Below are 17,563 nucleotides of genomic sequence, written 5' to 3'. Positions count from 1 at the left end.
ACACCCTTAGGTACATCAACCATGAGCTGAAAACCTAGGATTCAAGTAATTCTTGCTTCCAAGGTAAGGCTACTTTCACACTAGCATCTGTAGTACCGACGTATACTATGAAATAAATGCCCGACGTGGGCAGCGGAAGCAGTCTTACGACGCTTCCGCTGCCCCATTGTAAGGTCCGGGGAGGAGGGGGTGGAGTTTCAGCCACGCATGCGCGGTTGAAAATGGAGGACACGACGTGCAAAAAAAGTTACATGTAACGTTTTTTTGTGCCGACGGTCCGCCATAACACGACGCAACCGTCGCAATGCGTCGCTAATGCAATTCTATGGAGAAAAAGCGCATCCTGCAGGCAACTTTGCAGGATGAGTTTTTTCTCCAAAACGATGCATGGCGACGTGTGTCGATAGACGCTAGTGTGAAAGCAGCCTAAGGCTGGGGTCACACAGCCCTCTATTCTCTCATGCGAGACAATTGGGCTGATTATGCTAATGACACTCAGTTCAAAGTCTGTCAGAGTTTAAGCCGAATGTCTACTGTGATCCGATTCTTTCACATGAGAGACTCACAGCACAGGTGCAGAGAAGATGGAGAACTTCATTTCTCCATCTGCTCCATTGTCTCTGTGCACGTGAAGGCCAATGTTTCTTATGCACCCGTCCCATAGACTTGAATAAGTCAGTACAATCCGATTATCGGATGCACTCACAGCATATTGCAATTGTTTTCTCATGCTGAACATTGGTCTGAGTGCTATCTGATAAAACATCGGATCACACTTGTCAGAGTTATACGCTCATGTGAGTGAGCCTTTAGCGTTACTGTTTCTCCTTCTTTAGACTGCTAGTTGGGATTTACATTATATTACAGAGAAATTATTTTGATGAAAACTTTTTTTATTCTGGCTTTATTTCTCATTTCTGTCTGGAGATGTGGTGGTATTTTAGAACGAAAATTCACGTTTTGTCTGCTTCCGACCTTAGGTGAAAAAAAAATCCAAGATATGTTTTAGCTTACATACTTTTTTCTTGGTCGCAGTATCCACACAACACTCCAAAAATGGAATTAACAATTTGGGAGAGACACAATAAGATCTGTAAAATGTTGCTCATAGACAAAAGAATGAAGAAACTGGAATGCCAGGTCTCAATGTGAGGAGGTTCAATACAGGCCACAACCTTCAAAGATTGGTCCGGAATTATGATCGTTGAGCTACAAGAAAAAGAAAAGAAAATATTTTTTATTAAATGCACACCTCATGTGTTTGGTAAGTCTGGAGGCCTCCATATAGGTTGGTTGACTTTTATGTAATGTAGTAATACTGTAATTGCAATATAGCAGTAGTGCTCAGGATGGAATAATTTATATATACTTCAATAAATGGTGGCCAGTAGACATGAGCAGATCATTTGATTTAGAATTCACTACCTTTGTAAAATTTTCCACCAAAATTTGATTTGCAACGAATAAATGTGCACAAACCACATTCTTAAAATGCCTCTAATTGGCTGGAAAATATGTTTAGAACACTATGAGTTCCCCTTAGAGTCAAATTAACACAAATTATTATTGTTTATTTTTAGAGCACCATTGATTCCATAGTGCTGTTCATGAGAAGGTTACATACATGATACAATATAAAATACAAGAAACAAACTAACAATTACTGACTGGTACAGAAAGGAAAGGGCCCTGAGGGCTTAAAGTTTACAGGATAATGGGTAAAGAGGCAGTAGGGTGGGGGGTTGTGGCAGTTTTGGTGGTGGTGATGTTGTAGCAGGGTCATTGCAGGTTGTAAACCTTCTTGAAGAGGTGGATTTTCAAATTACGTCTGAAGTTTCTGATTGTGGCAGATAGTTGGATGTGTTCAGACACAAAATTCCAGAGGATTGGGGACACTCAGGAGAAGTCTCGGAGGCGATGAGATGAGGAACTTATGAGTGTGGAGGAGAGGAGGATGTCTTGGGAGGACTTAATGAACTGTTCTAGGCCAAAAGTATTGATTGAGAAGAGTAGGAATTCCAGGACAGAGCCTTGAGGGACATGAACAGAGAGAGGGTAAGGTGAAGAGGTGGTATGGGATTGGGAGACCCTAAATGTGTGGTTACAAAAGTATGAGGAGATCCAGTAAAGTGCAAAGTGTTTGACACCAAGGGAAGTGATTATTTGTAGTAGGAGGAATTGGTCGACTGTGTCGAAGGCAGAGGTTAGATCAAGAAGGAGGAGTTTAGAGAATTGTCTATTAGCTTTGGTGGTAAGTCATTAGTAGTTTTGGTCAGGGCAGTTTTGGTGGAATTGTGGTGAAGGAAGCCGGATGTTTTCTTCAGGATAGGTGTGATCATGGCATGTTTGAAAGCAGAAGGGAAGGTACCAGAAGTTAACGATAGGTTGAAGAGATGGGTTAGGGCTGGGACAAGCGTGGTGGCGATGTTAGAGTGGAGGTGGGATGGTATTGGGTTAAGTGCACAAGTGATGAAGGGAGATTTGGAGAGGAGATGAGAAAGTTCTCCTTTAGTAATAGTGGGGAGAAAGGTTATGGGGGAAGGTCAGTGGTCTGTTGTGCGTAGGTGTTGTGCTAATTGTGCAGTAAATACTTGTCTTGTTTGATAAGTCTTATTTTTGAAATATGTGGCAAAGTCTTCTGCACAGGAGGGAGGCGGTGGGTGGAGGAAGGAGTTAAAGGCGTTGAATAACTGTTTGGGGTTGTGGAATAAAGAAGATACAAGGTTAGTGAAGTAGTCTTGTTTAGCAGAGGTGAGGGCCTATTTGAATGTGAGAGTTGCTTCTTTGAATGCGGTGAAGTCTTCTTGAGACTGTCTAGGTATGACTAAACCTGACTGTTCAAATGGTGCTTGTCGGTTTACTGAAATGCACCAGGTTGTCGCAATGGCAGAAAAAACATATGGCCCATCATGTCAAATATATTGTGGGTGTTCCTGATTCTGCTTTAGCTACCTGTTGTATCCCTACCAATAGAACAAGTGGGGGAGTGTTGTGTCTGTATGGATCAAAGAGGGGTCTGGTGGTCTGGTGGTTAGTCAGGCGGGCTGCAGTCAGATGCTTCGCAGAGCAAGTAACAGAGTTTATCCTACTTTTACAGCGTTGGTCTAAAAGCGGAGCTATCCAATACTCATCACTTTGCTTCATGTTAAGAATACATCTGTCTTCCCACAAGCATTGCAGCATACAGCTTGTCTTGCACCCTAATACGACCAAGAGTCCCACATTTTAATTGTCTTAACCCCACTGTGATGGTTGGTTGTCATGGCCAGTGTCATAGTCATCATTTTAATATTTTATCTCTAGCTATCTGTCTTGTTCCTTGTGACAGAAACTTTGAGGTCCCCCAAATGACACAGGATGGCACTTAACTTGTGAAAATTTGTTTTTCTTCCCCCATCCCCTCTTGATTGCTGGTGAGTGTTTTTTACAGGAAAATATTAATGGGATTAAATTGCTGATTCCACATGCATCTCTGCTCACAAAGTTTGTTACCTTGTCAATGGGCATCAGTAGACAACACGCTTCCCTCATTAGCTGCCAATGTTGGATCTCAGTGACCCATGCTCCAGTTTGACTGCTGCATGGTGTTATCCACCACCACTTTACAGTTTTACAAACACTGCAACATACATAGCATCAAATTCCAATGGGTAATGATGTCGCAAACCAGGTGGAGATCTGTCAGCCCATTTTTTGATGCTAAGCCAGTAGGGCATGCATTGCCACATAAGACCTATTGTGATGGGCTGACAATTTTCTGCCCAATACCACTACCTTTCTCAAGCGTGTGTATTTGCAAAAGAAATCTTGCACTGTTAAATTCAGTATGGGGTGTGAGTAGTTTTGCCTTACGGTAAGGCAGCCAGAATGTTTTGGGTATTGGTGCTGTTGACAATTCCAAGTTGCTGATTGCAAAGAGGCCGAGTCTGAGTTGCCTCTTGATGCACAGCAGCAACTTTTCCACCTTGTGGCTTTTCTCCTTAGGCTACCAAACTTTGGCAGTACTTTACCAGTAAAAACAAAGGCATAAAAAATGGAAGCTAAATTCTAGGTACAAGTATAAAAATAAATAAGGATATGGAAGACACAGCGGCGCCCGGCGGTGGAACGAGGCAAATGTCTGTATGGAGCATCTCATGGGTCCATAATCAGCATTTGTCCGGCATTATATGGGGCAAATGTGTCTATGGAGCATCTTATGGGGCCATAATCAGCATTTGTTCAGCATTATATGGGGCAAATGTGTCTACGGAGCATCTTATGGGGCCCATCATAAACTGTATGGGGCGTATTTTGTATGGAGCATCTTATGGGGACATCATGAACTGTATGGAGCAGTATATGGGTCTCCTGACTCAATATGGATATTCAAAAAACACTTAACCTACTGATGTCTCAATTAATTTTACTTTTATTGGTATCTATTTTTATTTTTGACATTTATCAGTAGCTGCTGCATTTTCCACCCTAGGCTTATACTCGAGTCATTAAGCTTTCCCAGTTTTTTGTGGCAAAATTAGGGGAGTCGGCTTATACTCAGGTCGGCTTATACTCAAGTATATGCGGTATGTCTTGTAAAGGGAATTTTTATTCCATACTTCTCATCTATTTATTTCCTCTTGATTGGAGCCTAGATATAGGGCTAAAAATCTGTCTTTCAGAGCTTATCTAAGATTGACCTCTTAAAGATATCTGTAAAATATAAAAAGAACTATATTATAGCAATCTCTCTGCATTTCTGGACATAATAAATAACTGATCTGATCTAATTACGGTATGTATTCATTTTAATTCATAGACACTAAGACAGCATATCTCATAATTTGATAATTTATATCTATTTAAGCTAATGATGAATCATTTCTTCTTTTTTCTTTCACCAAGTTTGAATTTTGATGTACAATATTGCTTTTTGATTGATCCAGCTGTCAATTACAATGGAGAGTTTAAATGTCCGGTGATCACGATGGTACTTACCCTTAGAAGAAGCCAATAATACGGCAAAACGTACGATAGGGATAATACTTCCGGTGTGCCAGGCAGGGATAAAATTATGAGGGACAGTTAGCTTAATTTAGCCTCTTTACACTAGCTCGACATGGCACTTAGCTGACAGCCTGTTGCACAACGAGCAGAGTGCTGAATGGCATGCCACCACTTTGTTCTTCTTTGATCTGAAGCTGATCTTAGCCAGGAGTTTGCACTGGGTGGTGAACACTGAATAGCCTCTAACACCTGGGACACGGACAGTGTTCTGATTACACTCGGCAGCTAACTTTATATAGAACTGTCCCTCTATCTAGCCATCAAATAATATTAAGGGACTTTGCCTATAAGTATGCCCTGTTGTTGTGCACATTGGTCTTATGTTGGACTCGAACCTATATAAGGTTTTTTTTTTTCTTAACTAAAATCCAGCATATTTTCCATGAGAATTATTGTTCACAATAGTCATATATATTAATATGAATTATTAAAAAAATTATTTTAACTTATTAACATATTTGCACACCATATCATCTTTCCCTTACCTTATGTTTTATAATTTGTAGTGGTGTAGACTTGTGTGAATTTGCGTATTGATGATTGTGTCAATCTCCCAGAAAATTGGCCAAAGTATTCTCCTATTTTTTTAAATCTATAGTACTGGTGCAGTAAGTAAGGGGTTAATATAACTGTAATCCATGAGCATGTCTAGAACATGCCAGTAGCCCAATTTATTTACAGTCCTTTGATTATCTGCCATACTGTATTATAATAATTTGGTTTCTAGATAAATTCGCACAATTTACTGTGGTGAAAAATTACCTATTTCTCAAGTTTGTTTGTGTAGGATATCCCCAATTCTGTCTTCTTCCGTTATTGTCTTGGTACAAGCAGTAGGGACCAGTGAATAACCCGAAAACAGAGATTAGAAGAGAGGTTGCAGCTCCAAGCAAAGCCACTAATGAGAAAATACCAGAGAGGAGCATCTGAAGGGAAAAAAAGAAGCCATGAGTTCACCTCCTCCCCCTCCTGCACAATTACAGATAACACCTCCCAAACTGCAACCCAAAGCCCACTTATTTATTGCAAAGTGCCAACATGTCAATTTAATCTGAATACTGAGGATTAAGTTTAGAAAAAACAACTGCTGCAGAGAGCAGATGGGGGCTACAGATAGCAGCCACAGACAGGAGCAGGGGTACCAGACTGCAGATATAAAGGAATATGCTTCCTATTCTAGTCTATGATCCCCCCATCATGTTACATGCACCTTCATCCCGGTATATGCACCCTCCCTTCATCCTGATATATGCTCCCCCATCCTGGTATATGCACCCCCCCTTCATCCTGGTATATGCACTCCATCCTGATATATGCTCCCCCCTCCATGTATATGTTCCCTCAAATCATATACAGTATGTATATACACGTTTATATGCTCTACCAAATCATGTATATGCCCCAATTCGTGTATATGCTGCCCAATCCATGTATATGCTCATTCATCCTTTTATATGCTCCTCCATCCTGGTATATGCCCCCCATCCTGGTATATTTTCTCCCCCAAATCAATTATATGCCCCATCCTTGTATATGTCACCCCATGCTTGCAAATGTCACCCCATCATTGTATATGTGCCTCCATCCTGGTATATGTCCCTCATCCTGCCGGCGCCGCTGTTCAACGCATAAAGACAAAAAATAACACATTATAAACACTACTACTTACCTTCCTTCCTCTCCCCATAGTGCCACGTTGTCCTCTGAAGCTGGTAGCTGACTTCACTGTCCAAGCAACAGGGGGCACATGACGTCACTGGCATGTGCCCAGTCATGTGTACGCCGACATCAGCTGCTGACCTCTGATTGGCCAGCAGCGTGTATTGCGGCGCATGAACCCGGCAAGTTCATGCGCTGCAATTCACTTCAGTTGAATGTGTGTCCGATGACGCAGATCCAGCTGAAGTAAGGGCTTGTGTCGCAGGGCTCCTCACCTGCCAGCCCCGGTCCACTGATGCAGAACGGCGATGGCGCTCGTGCCCACAGGGAGGACTCTGCATGCCCCCTATGGCACGTTTGCTATGGGTTTGCCACTGCGTGTATAGGGTTTTCCATTCACAATAGGTGATGGTCACAGTTCACCACTTCCGCCTCCTGTATAATGACATATAACATCGCCATCACAGTATATTCCATAGGCTCCACCACTCATAATAGGTGATGGTTACAGTTCATCTCTCTCCTGTACGATGGGAGATAACACCTACATACATAGTAGATACCATAGGCTCCACTATTCACAATAGGTGATGGTCACAGCTCACCTCCCCCTCCTGTATAATGACATACTCTATAATACTTCCATACACAATATAGAGCGCAGGTTCTACCATTCACAATAGGTGATGGTCACATCTCACCTCCCCTCTCCTGTGTAATGACATACTGTATAATACTTCCATACACAGTATATAGCGTGGGCTCTACCATTCACAATAGGTGATAGTCACATCTCACCTCCCCCTCCTGTATAATGACATACTGTATAATACTTCTATATACAGTATATAGCGCAGGCTCTACCATTCACAATAGGTGATGGTCACATCTCACCTCCCCCCTCCTGTATAATGACATACTGTATAATACTTCCATACACAGTATGTAGCGCAGGCTCTACCATTCACAATAGGTGATGGTCACAGCTCACCTCCCCCTCCTGTATAATGACATACTGTATAATACTTCCATACACAGTATATAGCGCAGGCTCTACCATTCACAATAGGTGATGGTCACATCTCACCTCCCCTCTCCTGTGTAATGACATACTGTATAATACTTCCATACACAGTATATAGCGTGGGCACTACCATTCACAATAGGTGATGGTCACATCTCACCTCCCCCTCCTGTATAATGACATACTGTATAATACTTCTATACACAGTATATAGTGCAGGCTCTACCATTCACAATAGGTGATGGTCACATCTCACCTCCCCCCTCCTGTATAATGACATACTGTATAATACTTCCATACACAGTATATAGCGCAGGCTCTACCATTCACAATAGGTGATGGTCACAGCTCACCTCCCCCTCCTGTATAATGACATACTGTATAATACTTCCATACACAGTATATAGCGCAGGCTCTACCATTCACAATAGGTGATGGTCACAGCTCACCTCCCCCCTCCTGTATAAGGACATACTGTATAATACTACCATACACAGTATATAGCGCAGGCTCTACCATTCACGATAGGTGATGGTCACAGCTCACCAACCCCCTCCTGTATAATGACATACTCTATAATACTTCCATACACAATATAGAGCGCAGGCTCTACCATTCACAGTAGGTGATGGATGGTCACAGCTCACCTCCCCCCTCCTGTATAATGACATACTGTATAATACTTTCATACACTATAGCACAGGCTCTACCATTCACAATAGGTGATGGTCACAGCTCACCTCCCCCCTCCTGTATAATGACATACTGTATAATACTTCCATACACAGTATATAGCGCAGGCTCTACCATTCACATTAGGTGATGGTCACAATTCACCTTCTCCCTTTCTGTTCACTATCACCTTTGCCTAGATCAAACCATGAGCTCAAAGCTTTCCCTGAAGAAGTCTAATATTAGGCCCATTGGTCAGTGTAAAAATTGTAAGATTTTTTAAGTTTTTTATATGGATAGTTACAGTATATGGAAAGTTGAAAAAATTAGTTATGAAATATTTTTTTTAAAAACGGGTTAGGCTATGTTCCCACGCTGAGCTTTCGGTGAGTTTTTGATGATTCAGATTTAATGCATCATTTCTGTACCCATCAAGTAAAATAGGTTACTTACATTTTTTTTAAGAAGTACGCAACGTTCAAAACTGACCTAAAGCTCATCATGGGAATGTAGTAACATAAAAACCCAATGCAAATATTTTCCGATGACAGATAAATACATGGTTTTCTCTAGTAACCTGCATGTTTAGGAGTCCTTATAAATTGGTTGGAGTAGGTAGTGACAGTGACATAGTCTCCTAGCTCTCAGCTAACAAATATCCACAGTCACTTCCTCAATTTTGTCCGGATGCTGTGGGCTATATAAGTTTTTCAGCTGGCAAGTTCCTTTAAACTGGTGATGTTATAAATAGGACATAAATAACAAATGCCACAATTTTCCGACTACTTACATCACACCGAGGTCGACAATTAGATAATCTTTTTTTAAACCCAGTAGTCGTGATTTGTATACTGGCCAAAAAGACCTAAAAGTGAAATTATAATATTTATTAGTTTAGTGCAAGTGTATAAACTATGCAGACATGAGATACAATATCACACATAGCCCATGGGTAAAAATTACATTTTTACAAAACTTCAGACTAAAACATTCTTAAATCAGAAAAAAGGAAAATGGAGGAACATACCATGGTATTGAAAGTATAGTCCACAAGAAATGAAGTTACAATGAATAAATAAAGATAAATATCAGAGTAATAATTGAGTATAAATCCACAGACACACCAAGCGTGTCTTTGCTACATAGATGACGAGGTGAAGCCATCCAAAGTTGTAATTGTTATTTTGTTTTTCAGTCACCATTCTTCTGAACATTATGCCTAACACTCTGGTCACACCTAGAGCTGCCATCATAATTCTGCTGTGAAATCAAGCCTAATATTCCAGTCACTTCCAGAGCTGTAATCACTATTCTGCTGTAATATCATGTCTTATACACCAGTAACATCCAGAACAAGAGAACAAATGATCTGTAATCCAAGTGATTTGAATTACTTTGGCATCTGTAATAATTATAGGGGATAACTCAGGAGACTCTTTGCGTGGAACAAGACAACTACAGGACACAGTTTTATAAGTGGTAAAGTCTATATTATCACACGGTGATTCAAACAGGTGCAGAGAGAAACTCAAGTCCACAACACTTGGAGTAAATATTAAACGCAGCTTAGCAGTCTATAGGAAACTTCAGAGGAAAATGCAATCAAGCAGAAAGTCTATGAAGCACAGTTATTCTTGGGGATACTTGACATGAATAAATCCTTGTCTTAGTCCAAACACAGATAGATAAGCTTATAAGGCAGTTCAAATAATATCTTAGCTCAACCAGGGAGGCCTAGTTAATAGTCTCAGGTTTTTGCAGAGCAGCAAACGCTTACATGTCCAGCAAATGCAGATGGAAGTAAATACGAGCAGCAGATGAAGGAGGATTACTGGAACTGGTGTATGCAGCAGGAACTCAGAGCAGAGCAGCAAGATCACCACACAGGTTCACAGGAGCAGGTATATAGCCAGGGAGTAATCAGAGGTCAGGAGCTGGATGCAAGGCAGAATACTCTAGCACAGACTGAAGGCTGGGGTGGAGTTTTATAGCAGGAAGACACAGTGCACATGAGACCAAAGATGCCATCTTTGAAAAGGGCAGTAATGCACAAAAGGTAAAAAATTTTCAGAGTCCTGACATTACTTCCTCCTTAGAAGCGGCCTCAGGACGATCCTGGACCTGGTTTCTCAGGGAATCTCTGATGAAAACGAGAAATCTTCTGTTGGGCATTGATGTTATCCACAGGTTCCCAAGAGTCTTCCTCAGGGGGATATCCCTGCCATCTTATCAGATATTGGAGCCGATTCCTGCAGATCCTGGAATCAATAATTTCCTCCACCACAAATTGTTCTTGCCCATCAATCACCACAGGCTGCGGAGGTGGCACAACACGTCCCTCGAAGGTATTAGGAGATACAGGCTTTAGTAAAGATACATGAAAAACTGGGTGTACCTTCATAGTCCTAGGCAGCTTCAGCCGGAAGGCCACAGAGCTCACAATACCGTTGATCTTGAAAGGGCCAATGAATTTCTGTCCAAGTTTTTGTGAAGGAACGTTTAACTTCAGATTCTTAGTTGCTAACCACACGGAATCTCCTACCTTGAACATGGGTGCAGGTTTACGGAATCTATCAGCCGATCTCTTATAATGTTCTTGAGCTGTGGTCAGGGATTCCTTCAGAACCTCCAGATTTTGTCTCATCGCAGTCAGCCTTTCCTCCACTGCCGGAACCGGAGAATTAATAAGAGACCTAGGTAAAATACACGGATGAAAACCCAGATTGGCAAAGAAAGGTGTAAATTTAGTGGAGGCGCTCTGAGAATTATTATATGAAAATGTGGCTAATAGCAGCAACTCCAACCAATCATCCTGGAGATGGCTGACATAGCATCTTAGATATTGTTCCAGCGTCTGGTTGGTACGCTCAGTCTGACCATTTGTCTGGGGATGGTAAGCGGAAGAGAGACAGACATTAACATTGAGTGCAGAGCAAAACCCCTTCCACAATCTTGAAGTGAAGTGTACTCCACGGTCAGAGATGATCTCATCCGGAACCCCATGCAACCAAAAGACATTCTGTATAACCAAGTTCACTGTATCTTTAGCTGAGGGGAGGCCGGTGCATGGAACAAAATGAGCAGCTTTAGTCAGGCGATCAACTACCACCATGATTGTATTCATGCCCCCCGATGTAGGCAGCTCCACAATAAAGTCCATTGATATAGACCCCCAAGGGCGGGACGGAACAGGTAATGGTTGTAGAAGACCCGTAGGTGCCACATGAGGAGTCTTGTTACGGGCACATACTTCGCAAGAGAGAACATAGTCCTTGGTATCCTTCAGGCAAGTTGGCCACCGGAAGAATCGACTCAGGAACTCTTGTGTCTTCTGTACACCCCTGTGACCAGCCAACTTGGAGTCATGTACCAACTTGAGGATCTGCAGATGGACGACCTCCGGGACGTAGATACGTCGATCTCTGAACCACATGCCACCCTTAAAGACAAGATTAATATCCACAGGTGGGTTGGCCAGAAATACATCACCGTCATAGGCCTCCCTGCACTCCTTCCACAAGTCCTGATCGTGGATAACTCAGATAAAATTGGCATCAGATAGAATGGTCTTGGATGGGGCTCCAGGTACGGAATCCGCAGCATGGATTTGGGATAAAGCATCAGCCTTTCCATTACGAGAACCTGGACGGTACGAGATAACAAAGTTAAATTGATTTAAAAATAAGTTCCAACGAGCCTGACGAGGAGAAAGACATCTAGCAGATTTAAGGAACTCTAAATTGCGATGGTCAGTTAGCACTATGATCTGTTGTGCAGTTCCTTGCAGATGATGCCTCCATTCTTTGAAAGCCGCAATAATAGCCAGCAATTCCTTGTCTCCCATGTCATAATTCTTCTCTGCTGAGGTTAGTCTATGGGAAAAGAAAGCACAAGGATGTAGCTGACACTTCTCTCCAGTTCTTTGGGAGAGAATAGCCCCCAAAGCATTATCAGAAGCATCCACCTCCACAATGAATGAAAGTGTTGGATCTGGGTATATCAACAGCGGTGCTGATGTGAAACAGATCTTAAGCCGATCAAAAGCTTATTGAGCCAGTGATGACAACTTAAAGGGCTTTTCCTTCTTTGTCAAGGAAGTAATGGGACGGACAATATCAGAAAAATTTCGAATGAAGCGTCGGTAGAAATTTGCAAAACCAATAAAACGTTGGACCTCCTTAACGTTCTTGGGTACCGGCCAGTCAAGGATAGCCTGAATCTTACCAGATTCCATGTTCAGCCCCTGGGGAGAGATGATATAACCTAAGAACTGTATCTCAGTACGATGGAACGCGCATTTCTCCGGCTTAATATACAGATGGTTCTCTTTCAGACGTCTTAAAACAGTTTTGACATGTTCTTCATGTTCCTGTAGAGAGTCAGAAAAGATTACTATATCGTCCAAATAGATCAGCACAAACTGGTCCAACAAATCTCTGAAAATGTAATTAGCAAGGTGTTGAAACGTTGCAGGGGCGTTACAAAGCCCGAAGGGCATCACAAGAGATTCAAAGTGTCCATACCGGCATCTGAATGCTGTCTTCCACTCATCCCCTGGACGAATACGCACCAAATTATAAGCCCCACGAATATCCAGTTTAGAGAACTCCTTAGCATGGCGGACTCTTTCCAGTAATTCGGGAATCAGAGGCAAAGGGTAACGGTTTCGTACGGTTACCTTGTTGAGTTCCCGATAGTCAACACAGGGTCTCAGGGTCCCATCCTTCTTTTTTACAAAAAATATAGGTGCCCCTGCTGGTGAGGAAGAAGGACATATGAAGCCTTTGGCCAGATTTTCATCAATATACTCCTTTAAGGCTTGAAGCTCAGGTGCCGCCAAAGGGTATACGTTACCAAAAGGAACAGCTGCCCCAGGAAGCAGCTCAATGGGACAGTCATAATGCCTGTGTGGAGGAAGCTGATCTGCATTCTTCTTGTCACAGATGTCAGAGAACTCTTAATATGCTGGAGGTAAAGTAAATACCTGTACATGTGGTTCCGTAGCCGTGGACTCCGGGACAGCTTCTGTTAACGCTGAGTTGCTCCTTGTTGGAAAGGTAATCTCCTTGGTCTCCCAGTTGATAATTGGGTTCTGAGAATGCAACCAAGGAATGCCTAAAATCACAGGAAAATGAGGAGAAGAAATTAGCAAGAAAGAAAGTTGCTCCTGATGATTAGGCTCCAACACAATTTCAAGGGGTACGGTCTCCTGATCCACAGGCCCAGAGATTAAAGGTGACCCATCCACTGTTTCCATGGTAATTGGAGAGGCTCTTTGCTGAATTTCATTACCATGTTCCTTGGCAAATGCGATATCCATGAAATTGCCACCTGCACCAGAGTCAATCATAGCTGCACTGGAAATCCACTGTCCTGAACACAGGATCTTAATAGGGAGAGAACAGTGAGAGTTCTTTTCCTTCAGCTCCTTGGGGGGTGAAGTCATAGAAAGTGAATGGAATACAGCGTTTAAAGGCAGGCTACATTCAGAGATGTCAGATTCATCATCACAGTTGTCATACTCCCCTACTGCTGCTAGAACCTTGTTAGGCCATCTAGAACACTTAGGACAATTGATCAAGAAGTGGTCAGACTGGCCGCAGTAGAAACATAGACTTTCACAAAGGTGCTCATTGATCTCACGCCTCTGAACGGAATCAATTTGCATGGGCACCTCCTCCACCTCCCGAGATGTTTTACCTGCAGGCTCTTTGGAAGGAAGGGAAAAGTTAGAAATACGGTTATAAGCAGCAAATTTCTCCTGCCTACGCTCAGTAAGGCGAATGTCTATGCGCACACAATGCTGTATAAATGTCTCTAGCTCTTGGGGTGACTCAGAGCGAGCTAGTTCATCTTTTATAATACTAGACAGACCCCTTTTAAAAATAGGCAATTGTGCATAACTGTCCCAATTGGTATCTGCCGCTAATCTCCTGAATTCAGTGGCATACTCAATAACAGAACGTTTAGCCTGGCGTAAAGACAACAATGCAGATTCAGTGGTTGCACGGCGATTAGGGTCATCAAACATTAATGCCATAGCGGCCAAGAAATGATCCAAGTTATTTAACCGTGGGTCACGAGACTCAATCATCGGATTCGTCCAGGCGAGCGCTCGTGAGGTCAGTAGCATTATTACACACAATACTTTGGATCTATCAGCAGGAAAACGGTCAGCATGCACATCAAAATATAGCATACATTGATTCACAAAGCCACGAAATTTGTCGCGATCACCATTAAATCTGAATGGGGGCAACTTAGGTGGGCTAGCTGGTGGCGGTTGCCCAGAGGGTAAAGTCACTTGTGCAGCTATTTGCGTGCTTATGTCCTGAAAAGCCCGTCCATACTGGGACTCTATGCCAGCAAGTTTGTTTTCCTGGGCTGCCATGCGGTAGCTTAAGTCCTGCAAAGTTTGTCCAAACACTTGTTGATTGAGTTCAAAGCTTCCAAACTTCTTTTACAGACCTTCCACATCATTCTGCAGTGATCTAATTATGGAAAACACCTGCTCTAGTCTGCTTTCTGCTGTCACTGTTCCAGCAGTCTCCTTTTTTTATGGCTAGAGTATCCTATAATAATTATAGGGGATAACTCAGGAGACTCTTTGCGTGGAACAAGACAACTACAGGACACAGTTTTATAAGTGGTAAAGTCTATTTTATCACACGGTGATTCAAACAGGTGCAGAGAGAAACTCAAGTCCACAACACTTGGAGTAAATATTAAACGCAGCTTAGCAGTCTAAAGGAAACTTCAGAGGAAAATGCAATCAAGCAGAAAGTCTATGAAGCACAGATATTCTTGGGAATACTTGACACGAATAAATCCTTGTCTTAGTCCAAACACAGATAGATAAGCTTATAAGGCAGTTCAAATAATATCTTAGCTCAACCAGGGCGGCCTGGTTAATAGTCTCAGGTTTTTGCAGAGCAGCAAACGCTTACATGTCCAGCAAATGCAGATTGAAGTAAATACGAGCAGCAGATGAAGGATGATACCTGGAACTGGTGTATGCAGCAGGAACTCAGAGCAGAGCAGCAGGATCACCACACATGTTCACAGGAGGAGGTATATAGCCAGGGAGTAATCAGAGGTCAGGAGCTGGATGCAAGGCAGAATACTCTAGCACAGACTGAAGGCTGGGGTGGAGTTTTATAGCAGGAAGACACAGTGCACATGAGACCAAAGACGCCATCTTGGAAATGGGCAGTAATGCACAAATAGTAAAAAATGTTTAGAGTCCTGACAGCATCTGTGTTTGAATAGTTGCTACACTTTTATTTATATTAATATTATTTTTTTCTCCAAAATTTAACATTACAAAAGAATATCAATAATGCAATATGTTATATTAAAGACAGATCCTGTTAAGACATTTGGCAAAATGTCTTTAACGTGGTTAAAAAAAATTACAAACTGACATAAAGACAAACACAGACGTGTAAACAAATGAGTAAACCCCATATGTTCTATTACTTACCATAAGTCCTCCTGCCCAAACTCCTGCAAGAAATCTAGCATAGCCATTGATCTGTTCATTTCTTAAGTATGAACCATCAAGATTGGGGAAGAGTAGGAAAAGGTTTGCAGTAATAGAGAGTACAGCCAGTAACATTAGAGAGAGTCCAGTACAGCGGGTACACTTCCCAGTACACATCCCCCTAGAATAATGTTTAGAATAAATACATATGTTATAATATACAAAGTACAAAGAAAATATGATTGTATAAGCTTTGTTGTATCTTCCATTTATAATAAAGTAAAAAAAGACAGATAGATGGAATGGGATGCTCAAATGAGCCCCCTCCCCCCTCTGCCTCTAACCCTCAAAAAGTTGAAGATGGTTGGTATAAGATTATAGCCAAGTATACTATTCATGATATAATTATTTTAAATACTATCAAAATAAACTGAACTGAAAGACAACCAAAGAGCTCAATATACAGTCGAGGACAAATTTAGTTTTTTACAAAGTTTGCTACTTCAATGTTTATAGCGACAATTTTCATAAACTCTAGATTGTTATCTAAAGTGATCAGATGAATTGCAGAAAATTGGTAAATAGTTTCTTAACATAAAAAATAATTTTATCACAAAAAACACTGCCTCTGAATTTGATTACATAATTTCAGTGATCTTTTTGTTAGTTCAGGAGAAAGTGTTAACGAGGACAAGGCAGCTGATATCACTCAATCATACTGAATGAATTGCAAGAGTAGACTAGTTGCCTTAAAAGGGGGCTGTTGCTTGAAATCATTGTTTTCCTTCTGTTAACCGTGGCTACCTCCAAGGAAACACATGCAGTCATCATTGCTTTGCATGAAAAGGGATTTATAGGCAAGGACATAGTTGCTTGTAAGATTTCCCTGAAAAAGGTATCATTGTGCCCAAGAAAGTCCAGCAAGTGCCAGGACTGTCTCCTAAAGATTCAATGAAGGAGATACATGGCACTCTACATTTTCTAAAGGATGGTCAAGCTGTATACAATCCTTAATATGAAATTTGAAGTTCAACCCAGACTCCAAGGTATTGTATCAATGAAGAATAAATGGTTTAAATGTTTAACCATACAAATATGTGATGTTTTGTTTTGTTTAATCATACCTTTAACAGATAAAGCAGATTGTGTATGTAGAAAAATGAAAAGTTTGGAAGAGATAACAGAAGAAGGAATGTCAACCACTAATTCCAGAAGTGTAACTCCAAGCAACAAAGGTTGCCTTTCCAACCTGTGCTATCTCCTCCGAGTTTATTATTTTTAATTACAAAAATACAAAAAAGAAGAATAAACAGGACAATATCAGCAATCAGCATCGTTATATCACAGAATACAAGTATAACGTTCAATCAAACATCAAGTTATAGGAAAAAAAGGAGGGAAGGGAACATTTTAAGCCATCAGTATTCAAATTATGAGGTTAAAATCCAATGGAAACCATACATAGTGCAGCCAGGTGCAAACCAATGCGGAGCATTGTCAGAAAAGAGAACCAGAGCGCATCAGAAAAAAGGTGGGTCACATCAGTCTGATGAAAGGCGACAGGCATCAGATTCCTGGAATCCAATCCAGTCTCTCCAAGTCTCACAGTCAGTGGGGATGAGGAAATCAAATGTTCCATCCTATTTAGAAGGGCTTTTTCAGAGAACCACTCCTCCAGA

At 41.6% G+C, this 17,563-nt stretch overlaps 1 protein-coding gene across 1 annotated transcript; it reads right to left on the bottom strand.

Moving 5' to 3' along the window:
- Positions 1–912: 912 nt before the first annotated feature.
- TM4SF19 (transmembrane 4 L six family member 19) lies at positions 913–16,061 on the bottom strand. Its single transcript, XM_077281773.1, has 3 exons — positions 15,885–16,061; positions 5,809–5,972; positions 913–1,209 (listed from the first exon to the last, which is right to left on the bottom strand). The coding sequence occupies exons 1-3, from the start codon at positions 16,059–16,061 to the stop codon at positions 1,011–1,013; spliced, it is 540 nt and encodes a 179-aa protein (XP_077137888.1). The 3' UTR covers positions 913–1,010.
- Positions 16,062–17,563: the final 1,502 nt, after the last annotated feature.

The sequence above is a fragment of the Ranitomeya variabilis genome, chromosome 2 (genome assembly GCF_051348905.1).
Source record: "Ranitomeya variabilis isolate aRanVar5 chromosome 2, aRanVar5.hap1, whole genome shotgun sequence".
In the NCBI taxonomy this organism is placed as follows: domain Eukaryota; kingdom Metazoa; phylum Chordata; class Amphibia; order Anura; family Dendrobatidae; genus Ranitomeya; species Ranitomeya variabilis.
The sequence above is the reverse complement of the archived record's forward strand: the minus strand, read 5'-3'. Positions and strand labels throughout refer to the sequence as shown.